The 25,663-nt window shown below is 40.0% G+C and overlaps 1 protein-coding gene across 4 annotated transcripts in view; it reads left to right on the top strand.

Annotated features, from left to right (window-relative positions):
* The first annotated feature begins 4,467 nt into the window (after positions 1-4,467).
* The window catches only part of Abca8a (ATP-binding cassette, subfamily A (ABC1), member 8a), a 69,973-nt gene continuing 48,777 nt past the window's right edge, over positions 4,468-25,663 (top strand). For 2 of the 4 annotated variants that reach the window (XR_005489862.2, XM_063269226.1), the window contains exons 1-9: positions 9,056-9,160; positions 10,825-11,029; positions 14,186-14,350; positions 16,361-16,464; positions 17,100-17,326; positions 19,086-19,227; positions 19,483-19,668; positions 20,653-20,794; positions 24,126-24,291. Coding sequence is in view for 3 of the 4 variants with exons in the window: in XM_063269226.1 (XP_063125296.1) it covers positions 9,065-9,160; positions 10,825-11,029; positions 14,186-14,350; positions 16,361-16,464; positions 17,100-17,326; positions 19,086-19,227; positions 19,483-19,668; positions 20,653-20,794; positions 24,126-24,291 (1,433 nt within the window). In the remaining variant the exon portion in view is untranslated. Of the gene's footprint in view, positions 4,744-9,055; positions 9,161-10,824; positions 11,030-14,185; positions 14,351-16,360; positions 16,465-17,099; positions 17,327-19,085; positions 19,228-19,482; positions 19,669-20,652; positions 20,795-24,125; positions 24,292-25,663 lie in introns of those variants that run through there. The other 2 variants (XM_006247611.5, NM_001281824.1) reach the window with 2 other exon arrangements.

Below are 25,663 nucleotides of genomic sequence, written 5' to 3'. Positions count from 1 at the left end.
TATGTATTTATAAGTGGCTTTTGCTCACGGTGTTTGTTATACTAATAAAAGCAGCCAGGACACCAATCCCGAGACTCCTTTTTTAATCTCTTATGGTCCCTCTTCTAATTCTTTAGTCTATACTATGTATGCAAACACATATACTTGAATATGTGCATGAATTCATATTCACACAGATCTGAATCTAGGGCCTACATATGAGCACAAAGAAGGCCAATTTGTCTGAGCCTGGGATAGTTCAAATAACGCGGGTTGCATCTCATTTCCAGCAAATGTCACCCTGTCGTTCTACCTTACAACCGAATGAAATTCCACCACGTGAAGGCACCGCGTCTTCCTTACCCACTCACTGTCACTAAAGCACTAGGCTGGTTCTGTTTCTTCGGTTTTTGGGAATATTGCAGCAGTCAGTGTGGACATGCAAATATTTCTGTGGTGAGGCTTCCAGTCCTTTGAGCACATTCCCAGGAGAAGGCACTGTACTTCTTAGTACTAGAGTAAGTGTTTCTCACAACAATGCAAAGGCCCGAGCAGTGCAATTATCTTTGATTCCACAGCTTGCTTCACGAGGCCTTTAAGTCTTTGTTCCTTTGCACTTGAACTTTGTTTTTGTGAAATGATCTAGTGAGACTATGTTGATTTCGGCAGATTATGGGAGCCAACCAAGAAAGGCTTCTAATGAACTCCTGACAGTACTTCCTCTTGTGCTCCATGTAGCTTTTGCTACCTCAGCTAAGCTCCGGGAGTGGGTTGTGCTACCAGCCCCTCACCCCCAGATTCCCTTGAATCCATGGATAAAAAATCCACACACACACACACACACACACACACACACACACACGCACACATACACACACACACTCACACACACATGCACACTCACACACACACATCACACACATACACTTGAGGCATGCACCAGTTAATCTTAAGTCCCTTTGTTAACTCAATGACTGGGCACTGCTAAAGCTCTCCTGCCATCCCAGGCATAATAGGATAGAGTGGCCATTAGCCACTCAAAACCAAAAGTCACATGGCTGGTTGGCTTTATCTCCTGTAGCTACTCCCCCTCCTCCTCCTTACCCAGCTCTCCTAGTCTGCTAGCCTGCCTGCTGGGACACAGAAGTCCCACCTAGTCTGCCAAGCTTATTGGCCTGTAGCCTCTTTATGGATAGATCAAGAACCAACCAACTGGGGAACAGGACCTTAGCATCCACCCTGGCCCCTACACTCCTGGTTAAGAAAGATAGCAGCACAGTGAGGCTGTCTGATAGTTCTAGGAAAGAAAGCCAGACAACAGACATGAGCCACATAGGATTTCAGAACTAGGTTCATCTCAAAAGCACAGTACAGTAATGGCAACATCACCAATATTTAGCTGACTAAGAATTCTCTGCACGATGTGGTCAATTGATCATTTTAGGAAATGGTTGTGACAATAACGAAATACATTCTTATTATTCACATTTGGCACTGTATAATGCAGGTTTACAAAAGGGTCCTCAACTCCCAGAGTACTTGGTGGTTGTTGGAGGAAAGGGTTCCATTTTCTCCAGTGGTATAGCCACTGTGAGGTTGTGCTTGCTCCAAAAAAATTTTTTTCACTATACTTGAGCAAGAATCTTTAATTAAACTCAGTGGATCTGCACATACAAAGAAGATATGAAAGCAGGAGAGGTAGTTTTTGAAAAGAAGGACTTTAGTGAGAGAGGGTGGGAAAGGAAATGAGAGGCAATACACTTAAATTCATTATAGACATCTATGAAACTGTCAATAAAATTAAAAATTAAATAAAGAAAGAATTAAATATGACATTTATTTACATATAATTTTATGTCATATGATATATTTATGTATTGTATATAATTTTATATTGCATAATTATATAATATAGTTATATATATATCATACATATAATTTTATATTATATAATTATATAACATAATTATGCATTAAATTAAATATAAATAAATGTTAATTGGCTCACAAAATGTTCCACTTCTGTGCGATGTGATTCTTCCATAGTATCTGCTATGTTGTAGAACACACTTGGTGTCATAAGAAGATCATCCGTGGGGGCCAGATAGTCACCTGCTTCAGTCTCTGAAAACTGGTGGGAAAGGAGGACGCTGCTAAGCTCCTGAGCAGGAGAATGATGCTCTTCTCTGTCTTTGAAAATTATGGGATGTTGAGAGAAGGAATGTTGATATCCACAGTGGAGCGGTTTAGAGGAACGATGGAGAAGGAAACTAAACGTCTACAAAAAGCTTTGTGATATCAAGATGATTGAAATTTTAGAATCATTTATTATAAAAATCAGTTAGGTTTACATTGACCAGAACAGTAATTCAGGTCAAGAAAAGACCGTGTTAAAAACCTGAAATAACTCTTTCTCATCCAGGGCTCTGATAAACTGTTAAAACAGAGTTTCTCAACCTGTGGGTCACGACCCCTTCCCCAGGGCTTGCATATCTGATATCCTGCATATCAGATATTTACATTACAAAAGCAAAATGACAGATTTGAAAGTAGCAATGAAAATAACTTTATGGTCGAGGTCACCACAGCATGAGGAATTGTATTGAAGGATCATGGCAGCAGGAAGGTTGAGAACCTCTGCTGACATCTTTGAACCTGGCCAAGTTCTCTGTCAAGCCAATGGCTTCATGGTGTCATCTTCATACAAAACCAAACCCAAGCAAACAAACAATAAAAAAAATCCTAGTTTTTTCTTATTATAGTCGTTTGGGCGTTTTGTTCTCAGAACACTGGGCAATTAGAGAAAAACAAAACGCTGTTTCGAACATATCAGTGAATCAGTATAAAAAGTGGTCAGTATGAAATTACTGTAGTGTAGATGTCGCAAGAGCAGTTTATTTTGCAGTTCATGGCTCTTTGCATGTTTACAAGACAGTCTCAGCGGTGCTGCACAATAATTTGTAAATCATTTCGCTGAGGGAAAGATAGAAAAAAAAAACCCTCAACAAAACAGGGCTAAGCCAGTAGAACCTTTGCAGAGCGAATGTGGCAGCGGTCTGAAGTGAAGTAAACACTCTTTTCAAAGAGGGCAGCGGTTATGGAAGGAAAGGCTGTTCCTTTGAGCATCCTGACAGGGAAACTTAAAGTTAGAACAAAACCATAGGCACAGATTCTTACCAGCCAACAAACCCTCCCCAGAGTTTGCAAGTGTATTTCAACCAGCAAGTCAGAAACCTCAGAATTCTGAATAGGTAATGACCACAGAGGTTCAATTGCATTTGCTTGGCTTATGAGTTAAAAATTGATGGGGTTGCATTTCGTAATCTTGGAGTCTGCAGGGAATATTATCTGAAGTCACAAGTAATCCTTGTTGGCTTGTATTTTCAAAGTTCACTGACACACGGAAACTAAATTTCATTTTACTTCCTAACTAGGTAAATGAAATAGAATTTTCTAAATGCTAGCGGGACAGTGGCTTACACTTCTGTCCTCCTGATGTTTCTCTATTAAATTGTGACCTGTGAGAAAAGGCCCTTTTATGGTTGCCTTAATTTTGATTTTCAAGTTCCTATGCATACATAGCTGAATATTGTTCTAAGCCATACTTCCCAAGACCCATATGTTAGCATTTCTTCTAGGCTCTACCCCACAGTTACCTGGTAACAGCCAGGGGTGTCTGACTCACTATAATTGGGGCTGCTTGATCCTCCTCACTCTCTTCTTTTGCTCTCCTCCCCTTTTTCCCTTCTGTTCCTTCTCTCCCCATTCCCCCCTCTCTCTCTCCCCCCCTCTCCACACTTATGGCCAGTGTCTCCTCCTCCTCCTCCTCCTCCTCCTCCTCCTCCTCCTCCTCCTCTTCCTCCTCCTCCTCCTCCTCCTCTTCCTCCTCCTTCTTCTTCTTCTTCTTCTTCTTCTTCTTCCCTCTCTCTCTCTCTCTCTCTCTCTCTCTCTCTCTCCTCCCACTCCCCAAGTCCCCTTCCCATGCCCCTAAATAAACTATTCTACACTACACTAAGGCTGATACCTCAGGGGGAGGGGATGCCTCAGCACTGGTTTGCAGAGGAATCTCCTTCCCCTGCACCATACTATGCCTCTACCAAACATATCCTCAGATTCCTTTTCTTTTTATAAAACACAACACATAATGTTGAGCACATTTTAAGGATGGAGCCTACTGGCTGATGCTGGTGAGACCAGGAACTGAGGAAGCAGACAGAACGGAAAATATGATATAGGAAAAAAAATCAAGATATTGCCTTCTATGCTGTTTGAAACCTTATTAGATTATCTGCCTGGATATTACAGAATAAACCCAGAGCTCGGAGCCCCGAACTCTTTATGGTTTACCTTTTAAGGGACGGTCTTTTGTTTTATTTTTTGAAATCTGCCAATTTCTTTTGGGGGAGGGCCCAGAAAAAGTTATAAATTTGGATTTCCTGAGCAACACAGATTTTTCTGACAGTATAATTAGTCAACTGAGTAGAGTTGGCAATTCTCTGCTCTGGGAACTGGCTGGAAGTCAATAAAAAAAAAGAGATTTGTTCAAGAGTGGTCACGTGAACACAGTGCTCAGCTGGCTAAGAAAATTACAACCACAGTCGTCCTCCAAAAGCAGCCAGGCTGACTGGAAATGCTGGATGCAGGCAAACAGAATGGGAGCAACACCGATGTGATAGAGACCAGGGAGACATAGAACCCATTTTCTTAGAGTGAGGAAACGGGGGAAAACCAAGTCTCAGGACACGTTCTTCAGACAATCCAAGTGTAAGTCCATTTTGTTTTGTGCTTCTGTTTTGTTTGTATTATGTTATTATAAGTGATATTTCCTTTAATCCATGATACATTTTTAGGGAGAAATTAATTTATTATGCAGTGAGTTTAGTGTTTCTGGGTTTATTTTTATGTGGTGTCCAGGGGGAGGAGTGGGTCGTTTTAAAGGGATGGTCATATTTTTCCCGTTTTAAGTAAAGGTGTGGGGATGTGCCCGCCTGCACTGTGTTAGTAATGGTGAGAAATGTAAACAGGTCTTCTGGAAGTGCTTCCTGTGGGAATCTGAATGTGAGGCGGCTGCCATGCTGCCTGTGCATGGATTGCACAGTACTTTGCAGAAGTTTCCACCTCCCTTCTCCTATCCTGAGAATTATTTAGGATGGCATTTAGGAAAATGCTTTTCTATCTCTGCCTGTCATTCTCAGACTTACAGGTTGTTTACTTTGTTTTTGTTTTTGTTTTGTTTTGTTTTTTCTTTTTTTTTTCTTTTTCTTTTTTTTCTTTTTTTTTTTTTTTTTTTTTTTGGAGCTGGGGACCGAACCCAGGGCCTTGCGCTCGCTAGGCAAGCGCTCTACCGCTGAGCTAAATCCCCAACCCTTTTTGTTTTGTTTTTAACGTAAGATTATTTCCTGCACATTTTCATTTGCCGGGTGTGATGTACTAAGTCATATTGCAGTCATAGTGAAGCCTGTGCCACTTCAGGACAATGGCGTCATTTAGAGTTTGCAGTAAACAGGGTTTTGTTGACTGGCACAGAGTCAATAATATTCGCTCACACTGAAGCAAAGCCTTCAGTTTTATCTGCACACGAGCTATCAAGCAGCTCGGAACCAGAGAAGGAAGGAAAAGCAAGCAAGAGGGATGTTTTCCTGAGCTTATTTATGTTATGGGACAGATTGACAGAGAAACTCTTAGGTTGGGAGTCAGACTCAGGTCTTCTGGTTACAAAGGGCTGCTCCCTTGGCTGGTTCAAGCTATCCCATCTCTCTAACAACGTTCACCTTGCCTGGAACAGAGTTTGGGACTCCTGGACACCCTGAGTTAAAAGAATTACTTTTTTGCTGGTACTACATTCCTCTCTCTGTTTGTCACTCTACGGGTTTCTGACGTCTTTTCTCCATCCTTTTGTACCCAGACTTGCCTCTAAGCCTTCCTTTATAGCCATGTGTTGTTTTCTTTTATGGAAATACACTGAATGGATGCAGAGTTCCTGCCCAATGGGACTGTTCCCTGGACTCTTCACCTGAATTTTTTTCCCCAGGAGATAGGCAGCTCTTTGTTTGAACATGCCACGTGAATGGGATGTGGCATCACCTGGGAAAACTTCTATTCTCTATCTATATGGTAATATCCCATCACAGCCTTGTGGACCAGGTTTTAGGACCTAAGAGCCAGTTGACACAGGCGAGCATAGAGCCCCACAATGGAATCGATGGCCCCGGCAAGCCTCCAGAAAAGGGATTTCTCGCCAAAGTAACTTGATTGTGTAATTCTGTCTAAACTAGCTCTTCCCTTCCACAGTTTAAAGTCTTAATGAGCTTAATGAAGAGTCACCCGGTTTTTTGTTTTCTTTCATGTGCAGCTTCCAGAAAGGCTGGAAAAACTGGAGTTATGTGTGATTCCTTGGTTGGGGTAAGGGAAGATGTTATATTCAACTGTGCTCTGAAAGTTCTCTTTCCAAGGAACGATCTGCTAGAGTGAAATATCTCTATGAATTCCCACATTGTGACAGTCAATTTCTAGTGTTCACTTGGCTGAACTGTGGAACCGAGCTGATCAACGCTAGTTTAGCCGTGGCTGTTTCACAGTCTGGATGTGAGTTTGCGAAACATGCCCATTGGTGTCCCACCTGTGAATTCAGCAGGCCACACAGTCCAGGAACCAATTCCTGAAAGTACCTGGATTATTGTTTTCTCTCTCCACACATTTCTCCCTCTCTCACATTTTTTTTTTTAATCTGTAGGTTGCCAGATGTTGGTATAGTTGTGGTTTATTTTTTGTTTCGCTGAAGAGCCTGGATGAACGCATTAGCCTAATTCTGAAAGTCTCCTTCTTCCCTACAGACTCAATGAACAATTTTGCTACAAGTGGTAAAGGCTGAGACTAATTTTCAGTTTCTGTAGGAGATGGGCTGCTCTGCTCCTGTGCTCTCCTTCCTGACTGCTCATGCACAGGGCCTAGACATCCAGGGCTAGCCTCCATGTCCGTGTCTCCATAATGTGCTACCCTGCACCAAAGTCATCTATCCATCCACAAACTTCGTGGTATCCATGTACATCACACACACACACACACACACACACACACACACACACACACACACACACACACGCAGGACATACTTCCTATTCTTGGTTACTGCTCTCCTAAGGGTAGGATGACTGGACCTGCCAAACACTGCACCTACACCTAGGAGTCAGACGTGCCCTTCCATCCCAATCCCTGTGGTGCCTTTGGATAAACTCCAGCTCAGCATTAGCTGGCTATCAGCATTCAAGAGAGACCTCCCCCTGCCCCCAAGTCAGTCCTCAGCAGAACCTCTCAAGCTACTTGTTTATTTCCTCTCTAAAGACCACTAAGTAAAAAGAAAATCCAACGCATAGAATTATGCCACACAAAAAACGTTGAACATTGCTATGGAAACTTCTCAGAGTCTCTACTTCTTTATTGACTGGGAAGCAGGTATCCTGTGGATAATAGTACCCTCCTTGGATGGAATTAGTGGGCACGGTGCCTACTGTAACCAGCATCCCTTTTCAGAGAAGAGTATTCAGAAAGTTATGGTTTCTCATCAAGCTCACCCTCCAGCAGTGCCTGTCACCTTTACCTTGTCATGAGCATGACGCTAAAACACTAAGCACCACTTAGCCCCGTTCTCAGCTTCCCCCATCCCCCTCAAACACACCTTTACATAATATGCCTACCCCCTTAAAAGGACAACTACTTCCTTTATAATCCATTTCAGTTTGATTCCCCCAGAGGATCAACAACAGCAAGTTGAGAGCATTAGGTCACAGCTTAGGAGTTTTACACCCAGCTAAATCTCAGCCTCAAAGCCAGCTTTACCACCGCCTCAAGCACATGCTCAAACACGATGTCTCTTTCCCGTGGCAAACTTGGAGTGAATTAATATACCTAGTCAGTTCATAACCTGTACAGTAACATGTCTACTTTCATGTTCTATAAAGACAGAGCCAAATTTCCTTGCTCTGGTGAAAAGGATTAAGAGTATTAAGGTCCTCATCCAGTACTTTGAGTCCTTGTAGACATTTTCTTCCATATTTGCACAGGGCACCAATACTGTTTATGACACTGTTGTCCTTGTCATGTGAGAAAAGAAACTGTTAGGATCCAAATCCTGCTATGTTTACTACTTCAGCAATTCAGTGTTTTCCCAGATTAAGTTTTCCTCCCAGGAAAAGTGAAGTATGGTGTTTTTCTCACATTGAATTAATATACCCATTACATTGTACAAGAGATGTTGATTTATATGTAAAGAGCATCCATGACTGGATATTTTTCTTCTTCTTCTTCTTTTTCTTCTTCTTCTTTTTCTTCTTCTTCTTCTTCTTCTTCTTCTTCTTCTTCTTCTTCTTCTTCTTCTTCTTCTTCTTCTTTTCTTCTTCTTCTTTTCTTCTTCTTCTTCTTCTCTTCTTCTTCTTCTTCTTCTTTTCTTCTTCTTCTTTTCTTCTTCTTCTTCTTCTTCTTCTTCTTCTTCTTCTTCTTCTTCTTCTTCTTCTTCTTCTTCTTCTTCTTCTCCTTCTCCTTCTCCTTCTCCTTCTCCTCCTCCTCCTCCCTCTCCCTCCCTCTCCCTCTCCCTCCCCCTCCCCCTCTTCCTTCTCCTCCTTCTCCTTCTTCTTTTCTCCTCCTTTTCCTTCTCCTCCTCCTCCTTCTCCTTTCTCTCCTTCTCCTTCTCCTCCCCCTCTTCCTCCTCTTCCTCCTCCTCTTCTTCCTCCTCTTCCTCCTCCTCTACCTCTCTTTCTCTCCCTCTCCCTCTCCCTGCCTCTCTCTCTCCTGTGTGTTTAAATGACATTATTTATGTATGTATTATTGTACACATTAGAATGTTAATACATTTTTGATGTATGTTGTTTAAAGGAATACACTTTTGAAGGAGTCTCGAAGTCAGAAGAGGAGATGGGAAGGAAATAGAAGAGAAACCCAGTTGATAAGCAATGAATTGCAGAATCTAAGTCCTTCCTCTGGAGTAAAGGGCAGCTAGGCTCTGACATCTGCAGAAAATTTCTTCTTAAGACCTTAGTATTTATTGACCCTTCTATTTGTTTTTTTTTTTTCTCTTATTAAGCAGACCAAGATGGTGAAGAGAGAGATAAACGTGTGGCAACAAACATGGGCCTTATTGTGCAAGAATCTTCTCAGAAAAAAGAGACTGAAAAGAGACACTCTTTGGGTATGACTCCGGATCTGCCCTGCTTCCTGTGTGGGATGGTGCAGTATGTTTTCTGTGTGCAAGGGCTGGAGACATCCCTGGGAATGAAATCATTCCTCCACACAGAAGGAGGGGGCCATTCATTAGGGACAGCATAACAGAGGCCAAAATGAGAATATAAAAAATACCTTAAAACCCTGCAAAGCCATTCCAAACTATTCTGCCCTCTCAGATGAAGATAGTGGTGGATCAAAGGGACAAAGTTAATGGACACATACGCCGTGATGACAGAGCTAATGGCTTTATCTTTGAATTGATCTCTCTCTCTCTCTCTCTCTCTCTCTCTCTCTCTCTCTCTCTCCCCTTTGCTTTGAGAGTTAAGTATGTATTTTACATAGTAGTGCTCTACCTGCATGTAAGCCTGCATGGCAGTAGAGGGCGTCAGATCCCATTACAGACGGTTGTGAGTCACCATGTGGGTGCTGGGGATTGAACTCAGGACCTCCGGAAGAGCAGTCAGCGCTTTTATCCACTGAGCCATCTCTCCAGCCCCTGGATCTTTCTCTTTTAGAATGGCATTTGGTTTCTTAAGGACACAGAGACTTTGTGAAATCAGCATAATTGTGAAGAAAAATGTTCCTATTTATGTTATCAGTGCAGCAAGGTAGCATTTGCAAACGGAATTGTGAGATTATTCAAAGGACGTATTCAGTGAACTTTTTAAAAGCCAAGTATTGGGGAAAAAAAGCAAACAAATGGTTGGTCAGGTCACTTAGAGGGTAAAACCGCTTACATCTATGCCTGAGGACATGACTCTGACTCTAAGCTCACATGACGGGAAGAGAGAGCTGACTCCCATGGGTCATCACTGACTTCTGCATGTGAACCGTGGTCCTTGTGCATACAAGTGAGCCTGCATGTGTGTGTGTGTGTGTGTGTGTGTGTGTGTGTGTGTGTGTGTGTGTGTGCCTGTGCCACATGTGTGTATATGTACAGGTACACATATACACAAACATGCACACATATGCACATTCACATTCATACATACTCATATATACACATTTTGGAAATTAGAACCCTTTAACGTGATTTGTTGTTTTCAACTCACAGTATCCTTCAGAGAGTCCTAGCAAACTCTCAAGTCAGTGTAGTATTCTATGGTCCTGGCTTCTTGTTGCATTTTCTATCCTGCAGTTAAAAATATGACCAAAATAGTAATTATTATTAAACTATCAACATCAACAATAATAATTATTAACTTGTCTTAGAACTATTTCCATCCTCTGATTCTTGCAACAAACTCGAACTGAGGAGTGCTGGAGGGAGGCTGTGCCCTGTCACAGCCTACTACTGCACTTTTAAAAAACAATTCATCTCCTCATCCTGGAGCACTATTTCCAAGAGGAGGCCAGGAGTATAGGAGCCATATCTGTACCCTTTGGAGGCTGAGGCATGAGGATTCCAATTCAAAGTCAGCTTAGGGTAGATAGCAAGATAATATTTTTAAAAAGTCTTGAGAATTATAGGCAATGCTTAATTTTTGTAGAAGGAATGTTCTCTCTCCAAATATGTCCTAGAATACAGAGAAATTTGAAAATTCGTCAACAAATGTCATAGCTATATGGTAAAATGTTTGACTCATTAGAAATTACAGTTATCTTCGTTTCTTTCACCTGGCTTTGTAGGAACTCCTGTACACAGCATTTATACTACTTTGTTTATCTTTATTTTTTGAATTGCATGACGTTTATGAGTTTTCGTCACTGTCTGATGTGGACTTGGGACGCGTTGATTCATTTAATGACTCCACCTTTGCGATTGCATACACACCTGTCACCCCAACAACTCAGGAGATAATGAACCGTGTCTCTTTGGTCTCTTACATGACAGGTGAGTTTTCTGATAAGCCAGAAGGAGTCTCTCTTCTTAGTTCGTTTGGTTACACGCATACACTGGTTAATGTATAGTTTACTTGATAATCTCTGGGGTGTGTGTGTGTGTGTGTGTGTGTGTGTGTGTGTGTGTGGTGTTCCATGTACATTAATATTCAGGTGTAAAAGCAAGCAGAGGCCCAAATAGGATGTGGGGCTGTCTTCCTTTATCATTCCCATCTTATTGCCCGAGACAGTCTCTCACTGAACTGGAAGACCATTGTGTAGGCCTGGCTAGGATGACTGGCCTGACAGCTCTCTGAATCCCTCTGTCTATGTCTTCCAATGGCTAAGCCATATCTAGCCATATCTAGTTTTTTATATGGGTCCTGGCAAATCGGAACCAGGGTCCTCATGTTTGTAGGACAAATGCTTTAACCATTGAGCCATCTCTTCAGCACCTCACTTAATTATTTTTCAAAAAGACTTACTTTTATTTAATATGTGGTATTTTTTCTGCATGTATGTTTGTGCATTACATGCTTGCAACACCATTGGAGGCCAAGAGAAAGCATCAGACCCTCTGATTAGAGTTACAGATGATTGTGAACTACCATGAGGGAGCTGGGAACTGAGCCTGGGTCCTCTGCAAGAGCAGTTGGTGATCTAACCACTGAGACCTCTCTCCAGCCCCATCTGACAAATCTTGATTATCAAAATTATCTAATTGTATCGCATATCAGCACGATTTCCCTTGATCACATCTGGGCCTAAGAATAATTAGCATTGCCTTTTTTTAAAATTGAAAACTCAATTGCTGACCCTTTAACACATATAGATTTCCTCATTAAATGAAAGTAAAATCTGAGACAAGTTATCACCGTGTATCCCAGGCTGGCCTGAATCTCATAATCTTGAGTCAGCTTCCCAAGTACTGTGATAACCTTGTGTCACAATAGGCAGCTACAGCATTCGATTTAAAAAGTTCTTTTAAAATGAGTTCTTTGTTTCAACCTTTGCTTTCTGTTAGATTATTTACACAGAAAGAACATTATGAGAGTCCAAAGAACGTGGTCACAGTTTTACTTTTCATAATGGTAGTGCAGCAAGAGTGCTGGGGGGAGCTTTTGGGATGGAATGGTTTAGCTGTATTACTGTGTAATACTTCAAGTATTTCCTAAAGTGCCTTTGAGAAGCCTTTCACCTCCTTTATAGGATCAGGTCAATGGCATGCAATGTATCTTTTTCTTTAATTATTTATTTTGTGAGGACACTGTAGCTATCTTCAGACACAACAGAAAAGAACATTGGATTCCATTTTAGATGGTAGTGAGACACCATGTGGTTGCTGGGAATTGAACTCAGGACCTCTGGAAGAGCAGTCAGTGCTCTTAACCACTGAGCCATCTATCCAACCTGCATGTAATGTATCTTGAGTCTTTCACTTGTAAGTGAATGCTAATGCCTATGGTTTTAAGTAAAATGACAACTTATTACCTGTGTGTCTTGTTCTGAGTTTGTCCAGTAGAGTCTCGAAAATCAGTTTCAACAAGGTTAGAAAGGCACAGGTAGAAATCAAGTATATCTTTCCTATTAGAAACAGCTCAGGTTCTGAGCCATCCCATGAAGTCATCCAAACCACGTCAACCCAAAAGAGCAACTGAACTTCAGAATGTTTACTGGAAGAAAAACAGATTTTTTTCTTTTTCACTTCTCTTAAATACAAGTTCAAATCCCACAGTGATCATTAATATGAAGCAAGGAAAAAATACTAAAGAAATCTCAGCTACAGTGATGGTCCCGTGATGTCAGTTGAGCCCTAGCGTGACGATGGTATCTCAGAAGGACCTTGTCATTAATTGGTGGTATTCACATGGTCCGTCAAAGGCACTACTGTAAGATTGGTCGACCTGTCGACTGGACCCAGTCACTGGAAGTCTATAAAATCTTTCCTCCCTTTCATAGTCATATTTTATCCATAGGTTTGCTCTGGCTCAGGGAACATGCTTTTATATTTGGACTCCGATCTCAGAAGCAGATTCAACATGTAAGAGTTCACTCTCACCACAGTGTATGTTTTGGCAAACCACCTGCTACTAGGAGTCTGTGGCCATAGTTCCCACACTATGCTGAGGTTTTCCTTCCTATCTCTGCCTTCCTGCCCACCATGGGCCACAATAACACAAGACATTCCAAGCCTGTTTTCCCTGGCACCCCACTAACCACTGATTTTGACCCTGAACCTGATGGTATGCACTGGGCACCGTACCCTTCCATACTGAAGCCACTTCTGTTCTAAGATCATACCCTGATCTGACTTGCCATCCAAGACCCACATCTCTCTATTCTACAGTCTTCAGCCTGACCCTTCATTTTATAGACGCTCTCTTTGGAGTGAACATAATGGGTTTTTAGGGAAAATAAACTTGACTAATATCTTCTCCCAAGGAAAAGGCAATGTCTAATTAAGCTACACGTACACTCATGGTTTTTGTTTTGTTTTTTCTTTTTTTCAATTTTGAACCCTTCTCTTCCTGTACAATCGAAAATACTCCAATTGGAATGGTAGGTTATTTTGCATCATGGGAATTTGTTATTAGAGTATATTGAAGAAAATAACTATTTATGTGTATGCCTCTGATCTTATCCACAACCTTGGAAATATATTTTGGACATTTTTAGTTTGGGTGAATTATCCAAGGCCATTATACAATTTGGGATTATTTCCATGATTAAAATTTTTATCTAGGAGGGAATGGAATAAGTTCCTATGATGGTTTGAGAGAGAACTGGAGCCCCATGCTCAGACATTTGAACAGTGTGTACCGTTTGTGTTCTCTGAGGACACTTAGGAGCTGTGCTCCTGCTTAAGGAATTGTCACTGGAGGCAGGTTTTGAGAGCACCCTACTTACTGCCTCTGCTTCATACTTGCATTTGAAGATATGGGCTAACCTCCTCTCATCCCATGCCAGTGACTTGCTACCATGGCTTTGGCCTGCCACAGTAGGATCTTCTCACTCTGGAGTCATCAGCTAAAATCAGCTCTCTCTTCCTTAAGTTGACTTTGCTCATGGTGTTTTAATCACAGCAACAGGAAAGTAGTTAAAATGCCTCTCATAGGGATTGTGTATAGAAACTTACTTATAGTAGTAATATTTTTCTTTTGAATGCCAGGAAGAGAAATATTGGCTTTTCCAAACAAAGAAAATATGACAGAGTTCATTTCAAAACATTATGATGATGCGGTGGGGATCATATTCTCCACCGCTTACTCCTACCATCTGAAGTTTATGAAAGGAACCAGGATCCCAATCATAAAGGAGCATCAGGACCACACAGGTAACTGTGCAGCTTCCCACATTGGACGGCTTTCCACTTCTCTAATGTTATAAGAAATGTAGGGAACATGTCCTGGACAACATGAGAAAAGAGGACCTTGACTCAAGAATTTGTTTCCCTTACATTGGCTGGTGGGCATATCAGTATCACATTTTCCTAATTGTTAATCAATGTAGGAGGTTCCAGCACACTGTGGGCAGTACTGTCCCTAGGGAGGTGAGCCTAGGCTGTAAAATAAATCTAGTTAAATGAGCAATGGGGAGCAAGCCAATAAGCAGCATTCCTCTGTGGTCTCTGCTTCTTGTTCCTGCCTTGGCTTCCCTTAATGATGTAGTATAACCTTTAGGCTAAAATAAGCCCTTTAATTCCCAAGTTACTTTGGCCATAGGGTTTTATTACAGCAACAAAAAGCAAACTTGAACAGGATATTAATTAATACAGAACAATAAGCTTCAGTAACAAAGGCAGGGGACCAAGGAGGTAACTCAGTAAAGTACTTGCTGTGCAAACAGTGGGCTGGTAGTTTGATGCCTAGAACACATGGTGGTGAATGCTTACAATGGCAGTGCTGGAGAAACAGAGAGATGTGGCTCCCTGGAGAGCCAGGCTAGTCCTGGGTGCCACTGAGGGCTCCATCTCACAAGACAAGGTGGATGGTTCCCATGAAACAACACTCAGGGTTGACATCTGACCTTCACCCATGTGTGCACACATGAGCATACACGTTAGCTCATAATTTCCATCCCCACTATAACAAAGGTAAAGTTGATTTTTAGAGGTTAATAAAATTAGACAAACAAGAAATTACACACACACACACACATCACACACATGTGTGTACACAAACACAGACCCTAAACTAAATCCATGTAAAAGAGAATTTCAATAGCAGATAGATCACATGCTAGTTTCAAGAAGGTATTAGGCAATTTCAAGAAGATATATCCTTAGCCAGATGTGATAGCTTAGACCCGAGACAAGAGGATGGTTGCAAGTTCAAGGCCAGTGTGGGCTATCTACTGACTTTCAGGCCAGCTTAGGTTACTGAATAGGATGCCTTCTTCAAAACTAAAACTAAAACTTAGTAACAGCAGGAGAAGGTTTGCCTTTCATCAAAGGTAAGAACAGAGGAGGAATATTGCATAGGAATACAGACTTCTTTTAAAAAATCAATAGGCGACCATAAAGATTAGGAATGTGCTTGTTCTGGGATGAAGAGAGATTTAATGGGTAGAATAGGACCACAGAAGAGAAAGGGAATTGGCGCCTTCTAGACTTCACTTCTTAAGGTGCATAGAGCCACGTGCAGATGTTTCTTTGCTTGCCATTATGTCATTGTCAAGTCTACATGTGCCTTCATCAATTAAAGATATTTTAAAGTTAATATAGCATGGAACAGATTTCCTAATTTAACGTTGGCTTATCTTTAGTGAACTGTAGTTAAAATTTCAATAGAGGGAATTTTACATTTGACTTTTGGTTTTTCAAAGTAACTTTTCTTCAAATGTCTACTGAATTATTATCTTATGAATTCCATTTACTCTCGATTTTATTATATCTCTTCTCACTTGAAAAATAGTTGACTAGAGTGGGGGTCTTTGTCTTCTTCTAGACTATTCTACTGCCTTTGGGTAATCTTCAAAGTTATTTTAAAATATTAGTTCAAAGATTGGGAGTACAGCTCACTGGTATGATGCTTGCTCAGAAAGTATAAGGCTATAGGTTTAATTCCCCTGTGTCAAACTTTAATAAGGATGATAAATAACAACAACCATAATAATAAATACAAAAGGAGAAGGAGAACCTCAACAATATGAATAGAGAAACGGAAGACATCGTGAGAAAGCACTGACTCTTAGAAAATGTAGAAGCGAGAACACCTTCTAGTGTACTTGGCCTTACTATCTTCACTTCAATAATTATTGATAATTATACATTTGGAATTGTATGGATTTCAAGGCAATAAATGCGTCATGTCCCACACCTCATATTTTCTCTTTGTTCTCAAAGCTCATTGTTTTCGATATGAACCTGCCATTTCTTGTGACCTGTCAGCCTTCTGGAGACATGGGTTTGTGGCTCTTCAAGCTGCCATTAACTCCGCCATCATAGAAGTGAGTGCAAATGTCTGATGACAATTATTCAGTTTTGTGAACCTATTGAGACAGCTACATTCTCTCACTCCCATTTACGCTTTCCCGATGATTTGCTACTCACCCGCCCAGATTTCTCCAATAAAGTTCACCAAAGTTGCTGCATTACCAGGGATAGCGTAGCAGCAGCAACACAGACGAAGCAAGACTTCTTTCTTTAGGGAATCAGTCCCCTTTGGAAGCTGGACATGCAGTCACATAATTATTGGAACAGGAAACACATGTCACCACAGCATGGTGAATGTGTCTGTAAAGGAACACAGAATATCGGCTTAGATGGAAGGATTCCTGTGAAAGAGACCCTTATCACTGAACGATGGGGTGGGAAACATATTTACTTTATATAGTAGGAAAAGGCGTTCCAAGAGACGAGAACAGACAATGAAAAACATGAAGTTGATAAAACATGGAGTAATGTGGGCAGAGCAGATTGAGAGATTGGACTCTAGAACCCAAGTAACCGAGTTACAGAACACCTGAGAAGAAACTCAGGCCAAAGTCCAATCCAGATAAGTCACATATGTTCAGTGGAAAGAGCATGTTTCGCCTAGACATCATTGCTGTTCATGTTTTCCTCACGGACAATCTTTGTTTAGGTCACAACAAATCACTCAGTGATGGAAGAGATGATGTCACTTACCGGAAAATACATCAAGATAGACTCTTTCATTGCGCAAGAAGGAACGACGACCGACTACTTCCTTTTTTTATGTATTATTGCTTTCTCCCCACTTACCTACTATATCTCAGCTGGTGTTACAAGAGAAAGGAAGAAGATGAAGGCCTTTATGACAGTGATGGGCCTTCGGGACTCAGCATTCTGGTGAGTGAGTGGAGGGGCTCAAAAAAGGCAAGCTTCTAGGGACAAACACCATTGGTAAGCAGGAGGTGACTCAGCTGGCAAAGCGCATGGCTGGCATGCATAAAGACTTGAGTTTGATCCTTAACACTCTATAAACTTGGGCATGGTGGCACACAGCCACAATCTCAGCTCTTGGAAGGTAGAGGAAGAAAAAGCAGGAGTTCAAGGTCAGCCTCAGGTGCATGGCAGTGTCCCAGACAAAGCCGCTGTCATCATTAGAACATTCTTGCATTTGTTTTTCTGAATTACATGGGATCTCCCTGGTGAGATGCTTCACAGAAAAGGCCTAAGACTTGGTCACACTTAAGTCTGAGATGAACAACGAGTACAGGTTTGTCATGAATTGATAATTTCAGACATTACATAAGCAATATCTATAGCTTTCAGATTCATGAGAAATCTAATAGTTGATAAAAGGCTTGCTTTAAAGAGGCGGCTTGCATTTCCCCTAATGCTGTCAGCCTTCATGCTCTGGTTACCCTCAACCATAAAATTATTTTCACTGCTACCTCATAATTTTCATTGCTCTTACTGTTGTGAATCATAATGTAAATAATTTTGGAGATGGGGTTTTATCAAAGGGGTCATGACCCATAGATTAAGAACCTCCATAGAGGTTTCTGTTTTTGTTAGAAAAAAAACAACCAACTTAGTTGATCGCTTAAATGGGATTTTTTTTTTACTGGTCATTAAACTTTATGTATTAGTATGTGTGTATTCTTGTATGTGCACATATGTGTACATGTATGGTGGCCAGAAATCAACTCTAGTGTCACATCTATGGTTCATTTTATTTATTCAGATGGAGTCGTTCACTGGCCTGAGACTCAAGGATTACATTTGACTGACTATAGATTAAATTTGACTAGAGAGATCTTGTCATCTACTGGCCCAGGAAATCTGTCTTCCTTTCTCTAGTTCTGGGATTACAAGCATTCATCTGTTCACAGTTTTTGCTTGTTTGTTTCTTTGGCTTTTTGGTTTTTTTTTTGTTTTTGGTTTTTTTTTTTTTTGTTTTGTTTTGTTTTTTGTTTTTTGTTTTCTTGTTTTTTGTTTTTTGTTTTTTGTAGATTCCGGGAATTGAACTTGTCTTCATGCTTGCATGCCAAGCACTTTCTCTACCAAGCTAGCACTCTATATCCCTTTATCAACATTTTAAAGACTTATAGAGTTAAGAATATAAGGATTTTAAGACTACAACCTGTCAGATAGTATTAATGAAGGAAAGGAAAATGGGCAAGTATGTGTTTTGTAATAATAATATGAACCCAAAAAATCATCCTATCTTAAGTAAAATGTGGCTGGTGTTAAAGAATATAGAACATTTGATGTCCTATAAGGACAAAGAGAAACTTTGTTATATGCACAAGACAGGAAAGAGGGTAAAACCACAAAAGAAGAAGCTAGAGCAGAGAAGCTTTGCACAGGACAAAGAAACTCTAACTTTTCAGCAATCGTAACTCAACAAGACACACGTGCCGCCATACTTGATGGAAAAGACCGTCAGTGTGCCTGAGATTCATATGGTCTTTGTATTATTCCTAAGTATAAGATATTTACAATCCTAAACCACTACATTTGGTTTATACATTCTAGAAGATCCTGTCAATTTTGGTGCGACGGTGAGTGTGTGACTGAGAGAAGGGTCACATGAGTACCCAGAATAGGACCTCTTTTTTGTCTCACCATGAATACTAATAGAATTCTGTCTTTGTGTCAGGCTGTCCTGGGGTTTGCTCTATGGCGTCATTGTCTTCATCGTGACCCTTTTCCTGACATTCGTTGTATATTCCGTCCAATTTGTCTTTATGACTGGATTTATGATGATCTTCAGTCTCTTTTTCTTCTATGGCTTATCTCTGGTGAGTTGGTGATGACAAACTCCACTTGGTTTTCAGTCTGAGAAACCAAGTTGCTACCAATCGGGTGACTTCTGTATATACCTATTTTGTACTTGCATGAGACAAGCTGTAGTGGAAGAGTATTTATCTATAGTTCTGTGTAGCTTCTGTAAGGTCAGTAGAGGAAATCTGTAGGTTTACATAGGAAATCATTCGTTGTGTTATAGTAATAACTCTCAGATAAACGTAAACTGACTGGGTCGTCTCTTCTTGTAGATCTCTTTGTCTTTCTTAATGAGTGTCTTACTAAAGAAGTCTTTCCTCACCGACTTGGTGGTGTTCTTCCTCACTGTTTCCTGCGGAAGTCTTGGATTCGCAGCATTATACAGATACCTTCCTGTGTCCTTGGAGTGGCTTCTAAGTTTGCTAAGCCCTTTCGCTTTTATGCTTGGAATGACCCAGGTGAGTGGGAAGCTAGCGAGCTTACCAATTATATTCCTGAAAGATGTTTCTCCCCGGAACTGAAATTGTCTTAGAGTTATTTCTACAGGTGGCCTCTTAAACACTATGGCTCAATGGAATCTACTTGTGAGATTTCAAAGTTGGAGAAGACACTTTCTCCCAGAAAATAAGTTCTGTATGTAAAAGAAGGTGAACAGATTCACAATTCAGTGTATATTCAGTATCAGTATATATATATATATATATACATTTAGTATATATACTGAATATATATTTACTATGTTTTGTCACACTCCAAAGTTTGTTATTTAACTTTAAATTTTGACTTTAAACTGATGCATCCCAGTTAACCACCTTATTTAATTTTGAAAGGATAATGTGATTTAATTCTGAAGCAGTAACATAAAGCAAAATAAAATGAACATGAATATTTTGGATGCTCAACCATGGTCTAAGAAATCCCTTTTTGATCCACAAGTGTTTTCCCTTCCTCTACTCTATTGACTCCTTAACCTGATCAGACAGACTCTTGTACTCAGCTATGGAATAAGTCCAACTATTTAATCTCCATTATGATGTGATGATAAGAATTTCTATTATATATAAATATACATATATATAAATATGTGTACTCACACACACACATATGGTTATGGATGTCAAGGTCTTGAACATATGCATGTTTACCTGTGTGCAGGCACCTACAGAGGCCAACTACCACACCTTCTCTAAATTCCTTTTCCTTCTAATGCGTGTCTCGCTGAGAACACACATTCACTCTGCTAAATGTGATTACGTAAGTGCGTTGCCGTTCTAAGCATTTCTGATTTCCCATCCAAATCTGTGATCTGCGCAGCTGAGCAGTTAGACTTTGCCTTTCAGGGATGTAGCAGAGTGTAATAGTTTCCATCCATGAAACAGCTAAGCTCTTTCTAAAAGGTGACCATTTGCCTTTAACTCACTGGGCTATTTTTTAATTTACAGCTCTTGCGCTTGGACTATGATCTGGAGTCAAGCGGGCACCCCACAGGCAACCCCAATGTAGTCATTGCCACCGTTTTCTTGTTGTTCTTTGATGGTGTCTTCTACCTGATGTTGACATTCTACTTTGAGAAGGTTTTACCGGGTAAGCAGTTCTGTGATAAGACATAATGGCATGCTTGTGATCTCATTTCTTTTTTATTAATTATGTTTTTCACATAGTGAGATTTAAAAACATGTCCTTCCATGCACATTCCAAGAGTTTGCCCATTTTCAGGATAGACAATGAGCACAGGCACTCAGGGAGGACCGGCTCTTTTATCTCCCTTGCAACGTACCAGCTCGACTTGAAAATCTGAATTTTGTTCATGTGAAATAGGCAGCCTCTTCGATGAGTGCGTGGGCTGTCAATTTCATTTTACCTGTCTCTTTTTCCTTCCTACACCTAGCGTCTTTGGTTCCTTAATGTTTGTGGTTGTTTACAGATCTGTAGTTCTAAATTCTTTCTGCATATCTGGGCCATGTAATGACTTTTATTATGCTGAATAAGCATAAATATTCATCATCTATACTATGAAATATAGCTTAAAATCACTGCTCCCCTTTTTACTGAAATTCTGTGGAATTTTGCTGAAAATCCCCTAAGTCTCTGTCTGCTATTTCGGCTCCCATCCTACTCTGCTTTGTTTATGAATTCAACCCTTTATCTCCACATATATCAGATAAGACCGCAGTTTTCCCACTGTGCTTAATTTCCTTCATTTAACAATAGTTTATATAATGGCATGGGTGAACTAAACTATTGTTAAATGAAGGACATTTATAATTGTATTTCCTTTCAATTTATTAATCCATATAAACTTCTCAACATCTGTGATTTTGGTCTTGTTGGCTACTACTGCTCAAACACCCTGAGAGGCTTGGGATAGCCCAGGACTCAGTTAATACCTGTGAAAGGATCCTTCTTTGCTCCTGTCTACCATACCTTCCCTGCTCAAGAACAGACAGCTCTTCTTATGTTCGCTTCCTCTTCAAGAGGCCACGCCCAGGGCTCCGTCCCAGAGCAGCTATGAGGGAACACATGAAGAGAAGGTGACTCAGGAAGAGGCACCAATAGTGGGGTTGCTTTCTTCAGTCAATAGTCGATCTGCCTGAGTTTGAGAGAATCAAGCACCCAGAGAAATTGTCTCTGTTAACTTTTTCAAAGTTTACTGAATAATAATTTACTCAACATCTTTGCTAATGTGTATAGCACAGATAAATAATTTGAATATATTTATATGAATGTATATATCTCCTTGGTTACATATATGTGTAGGTATAGTATTTCATTATATATTATATATATAAATTATATATCAATTATAATTTATATATTATATGTAATTATATTATATAATTATAGCATATGATTAATATAATTACAATAGGTATATAATTAGTTACATATAACTATGATTACATACAAAGATTATATTTAAATATTTTATTTCCAGTACTGACTAAAGAAAATGCTTTAGTGAAGAAAATGCACATTCTAAGGAATTTTGACCCAATTTATACAATTTTGCCAAAGAACCATTTAGAAATATTTTTATGCTTTAATGATTGAAGCTTTTGCTTTTATTATTAAGCCAAAACAAATCCTGGTTTGGGGATCAAATTTTAGTCTTTTTCCCCAGTGTACTCTTATTTCAGATGACACAAAACTGCTAACCTTTCATTCTCCTTTTTTTATTGGATATTTTTTATTTCCCAGTTTCCAGGCCATAAGCCCCCTATCCCATCACCTTCCCCTTCTTCTATAAGGATGTTCCCCCTTCCCAACCACCCCCAGACTTTCCCCTACACTAGGGGAGGGAGGTCCAGCCTTGGCAGGACCAAGGGTTTCTCCTTTCATTGGTGCCCAACAAGGCCATCCTCTGCTACATATGCAGCTCGAGCCATATTATAGAAAGGCGTTACTTTTTTTTTAACCCCTAAAGGTTTCTTATTCCTTGAATTCCCACCAAGTGTTGTAGTTGACAAAATTTATTACCTCCTATGTCTCTTCATGTTAGAGGCATCTTCAGCAAACAGTTTCTCTTTCACTTAAGCAAATTAAGTATGGATTTCGTTTTTTTTTTCTTTGGGATGTTGACCAAAGCTTGAGCAACATGTGATACTATTCATATTTTTCTCAAGGCTCAACTAAAAATATAAATTTAAATCTAATTTGATATATATGCTTTCCATATATTTGCTTAAGAATATTTTATGTTTTTAATACTTCCCACTTCTGTATTGCTATGTATGTTTGTATATATATATATATATATATGTATATAGATATATGTGGATATATACATATATAGCCTTTATTTTTTTAATTCATTTTTAGGAGGTATATTTTTGATGAATGCAGAGCATTAAGCTGGCAGGTTTGTTTTTATTTGAACAGTGCAATCTTGCTGAATTTAACCTCCTTTAAACGTGTGCTATCACCATCTGTCTTCTGGCTCCTGTGTTCCCCGATGGGAAGTATTTGTTCACTCTTATCTTTATTTCCTTTTATAATGTCAATTTGCTTCAGCATCTTTTATGATTTTTCTTTTCTTTCATTGCTTTTGAGCTTTCCGATTTGGAAATGAATTTGTGTCACATGTGTGTACGTGTCAGTGTGTGTGTGTGTGTGTGTGTGTATGTGTGTGTGTGTGTGTGTGTGTGTGTGTGTGTGTGTGCATACCCATGCGTAGGTAGGTACATGCTCATACGTAGAGTTCCTTAAGCTTTTAAATTTATGACTTTAATTTTCAGCAATTCTGGAAAAATGAGAAATTATTTAATTTTCTTTACTTTCTCCATTATTTTAGGACTCCTTTTTATGTATTTGGCATGTTCAGATAATCACATCGCTAGCTCAGCTGCTGTCCTTTTATTTTTATTTTTCTTAGCCAAAACGAGTTGACACGACAAGAGGAACTTAAAGACAAACAAGATTTACTCTGACTACAGTACTTAGCTTCTTCTGCCCTTCATTTCTTCAAATTGATGGGTTGTACACCTTCCCCTTCTTCCTCACAGCCCATCAAATAATTTTGTTATTCTGTTGTCTTCCATAAAAGGTTCATTTAGTAATTAATAATTGTTTAATCGACTTTGTAAACTCACAATATTTTTGGATATGTAATTTACTAAATTGTCACCCTTTTGGTGTCTGTATAGTAACTCAAAATATATTTAGAACTGCACTTTGGGTGGCTCAAGAACAGAGAAGTCTTTAATTTTGCATTATGATTTCTTTTCATTTTGCTCAAATTTTTGTTGCTTATGTAGTTAATTTGGTACAAATAACTCCATTTTTTCTTTAATATTCCCAATGTCAAAACAGTCAGGATAGTGTCTTCTTGTATTTATGCTTCTCTGTTTATGTTTAGAGGTGGAGAGGGGACTTAGGACAATGGCTGACCCAATGTGAAATTACTCTGCTTAAACAGGTGAATATGGACGTCGACACCCACCTTTGTTTTTCTTGAAGTCCTCATTTTGGACAGGACAAAATCCAGCAGATCGGACTGTCCTTGACAATGAAAGGGACTATGAGTTTCCTGATGACTCTTTTGAACCTGTGTCTACAGACTTCCATGGGAAGGAAGTCATCAGGTGAGATCAGACGTAGTGTGGATGAAGTTGGACTGTAAGGCCGTGCTATCCTCAGCCTAAAGCTTGCTCCAGACATGTAGCTCACCCCTGCAGACCCTCTATTGAGTCCTTCACAGGCCTCTGACCTGATCTCACTTACGTTGCCTGTCATTCTCTGTCCATTATTCTTTTAAAAACTCTAGCCTGCTGCTGTTAGTGCCAAACCTAAGGCAATAGAAGCCACAACTCAGCAAAAGTCCTCTCTGCCTGTCCCTTGCTGCTTCTATTCTCTCTTCCTTCCCTTCTTGTCTTTTTCTTCAGCTCACGGCTTCACACCATCCATTTTCCTTCGCTCATCTGAACATTCCTTTCTTTATGGATCCATCTTTCCTACAAAGAAGACCAAGGAAAAGGGGACGAGGAAAGTGAAAGCATGGAGAAGAACAGGAAATCAGATCAACGTGCCTGTAGGTCATGCACACCTGCATTCTGGGTTATAATAAAACAGGTGTTTCATGTGGTACAGGTGGCATTTTGTTCAAATAAAGAAGAAATTATATTATATCCCATCGAGGCCAATTAATTCTGCCTACTTGCATTGGTATAGTGTGAGGCTGCCCACTGGTGGCCTATCACCTCCAAGGAGAAGTGACTCCCTCTTAGCAACTACAACTACCAATGACTCCTCAAGTAGGAGTGTCTCTCATGAATCCATCCTCCAATTATTGTAGAGTCCTTACTTGCTCGATCTTGCACAGATAGTCACAGCTCTGTAGGTTCGTTAGTGACAGCCATGTCACGAGCAGGAATAGAACTTCACAGCACCTCTCTCTGTCTTTCACCTTTCATGTTCTTTCCATCTCCTGCTCTCCTGTGTTCCCTGAGCCTGGCAGGTGAAAGCGTTGGTATTTTCCAGTTTCTAATCATAAGTTTCAATTTTTAACATGAAGCCTGCCCCATCGATATCCTTCTCACTTTTCTTTTGGATAATTTTTAACCTCAGGCAGAGAAAGTCCTATTGAGACACTGTTTTTGTCTACTAGTCTCTCTCATCTTCTCTCTGATATCTCACTGAATGAGAAGTGAGGGGAAAGAATAGGGTGTTAGTGTTTAAATGGAAGTGAGAACCTAATTTTTCTTTCTTTTCATTTAAAGTATTTTTATTTTCATGCTTTATGTTTTGGTTATTTTCTTTCCCTTCCCCAACTCTTCCTACATCCTGCCCTACCCACCTAACTTCATGTTCCATGTCCTTTGCCTTTCTCAGCCCTCCCATCACCAAACCAAACCAACCAAACAAAAACAATGCCAAAACAAAACAAAATAAAACAACCCCCTGCCCCAAAAGAACCCACTGAGTTCATTAATGTTGACCTGTCCTAGAGTATGGTTG

Source organism: Rattus norvegicus, chromosome 10, assembly GCF_036323735.1.
Source record: "Rattus norvegicus strain BN/NHsdMcwi chromosome 10, GRCr8, whole genome shotgun sequence".
In the NCBI taxonomy this organism is placed as follows: domain Eukaryota; kingdom Metazoa; phylum Chordata; class Mammalia; order Rodentia; family Muridae; genus Rattus; species Rattus norvegicus.
This window is presented reverse-complemented; position numbering and strand designations above follow the sequence as displayed.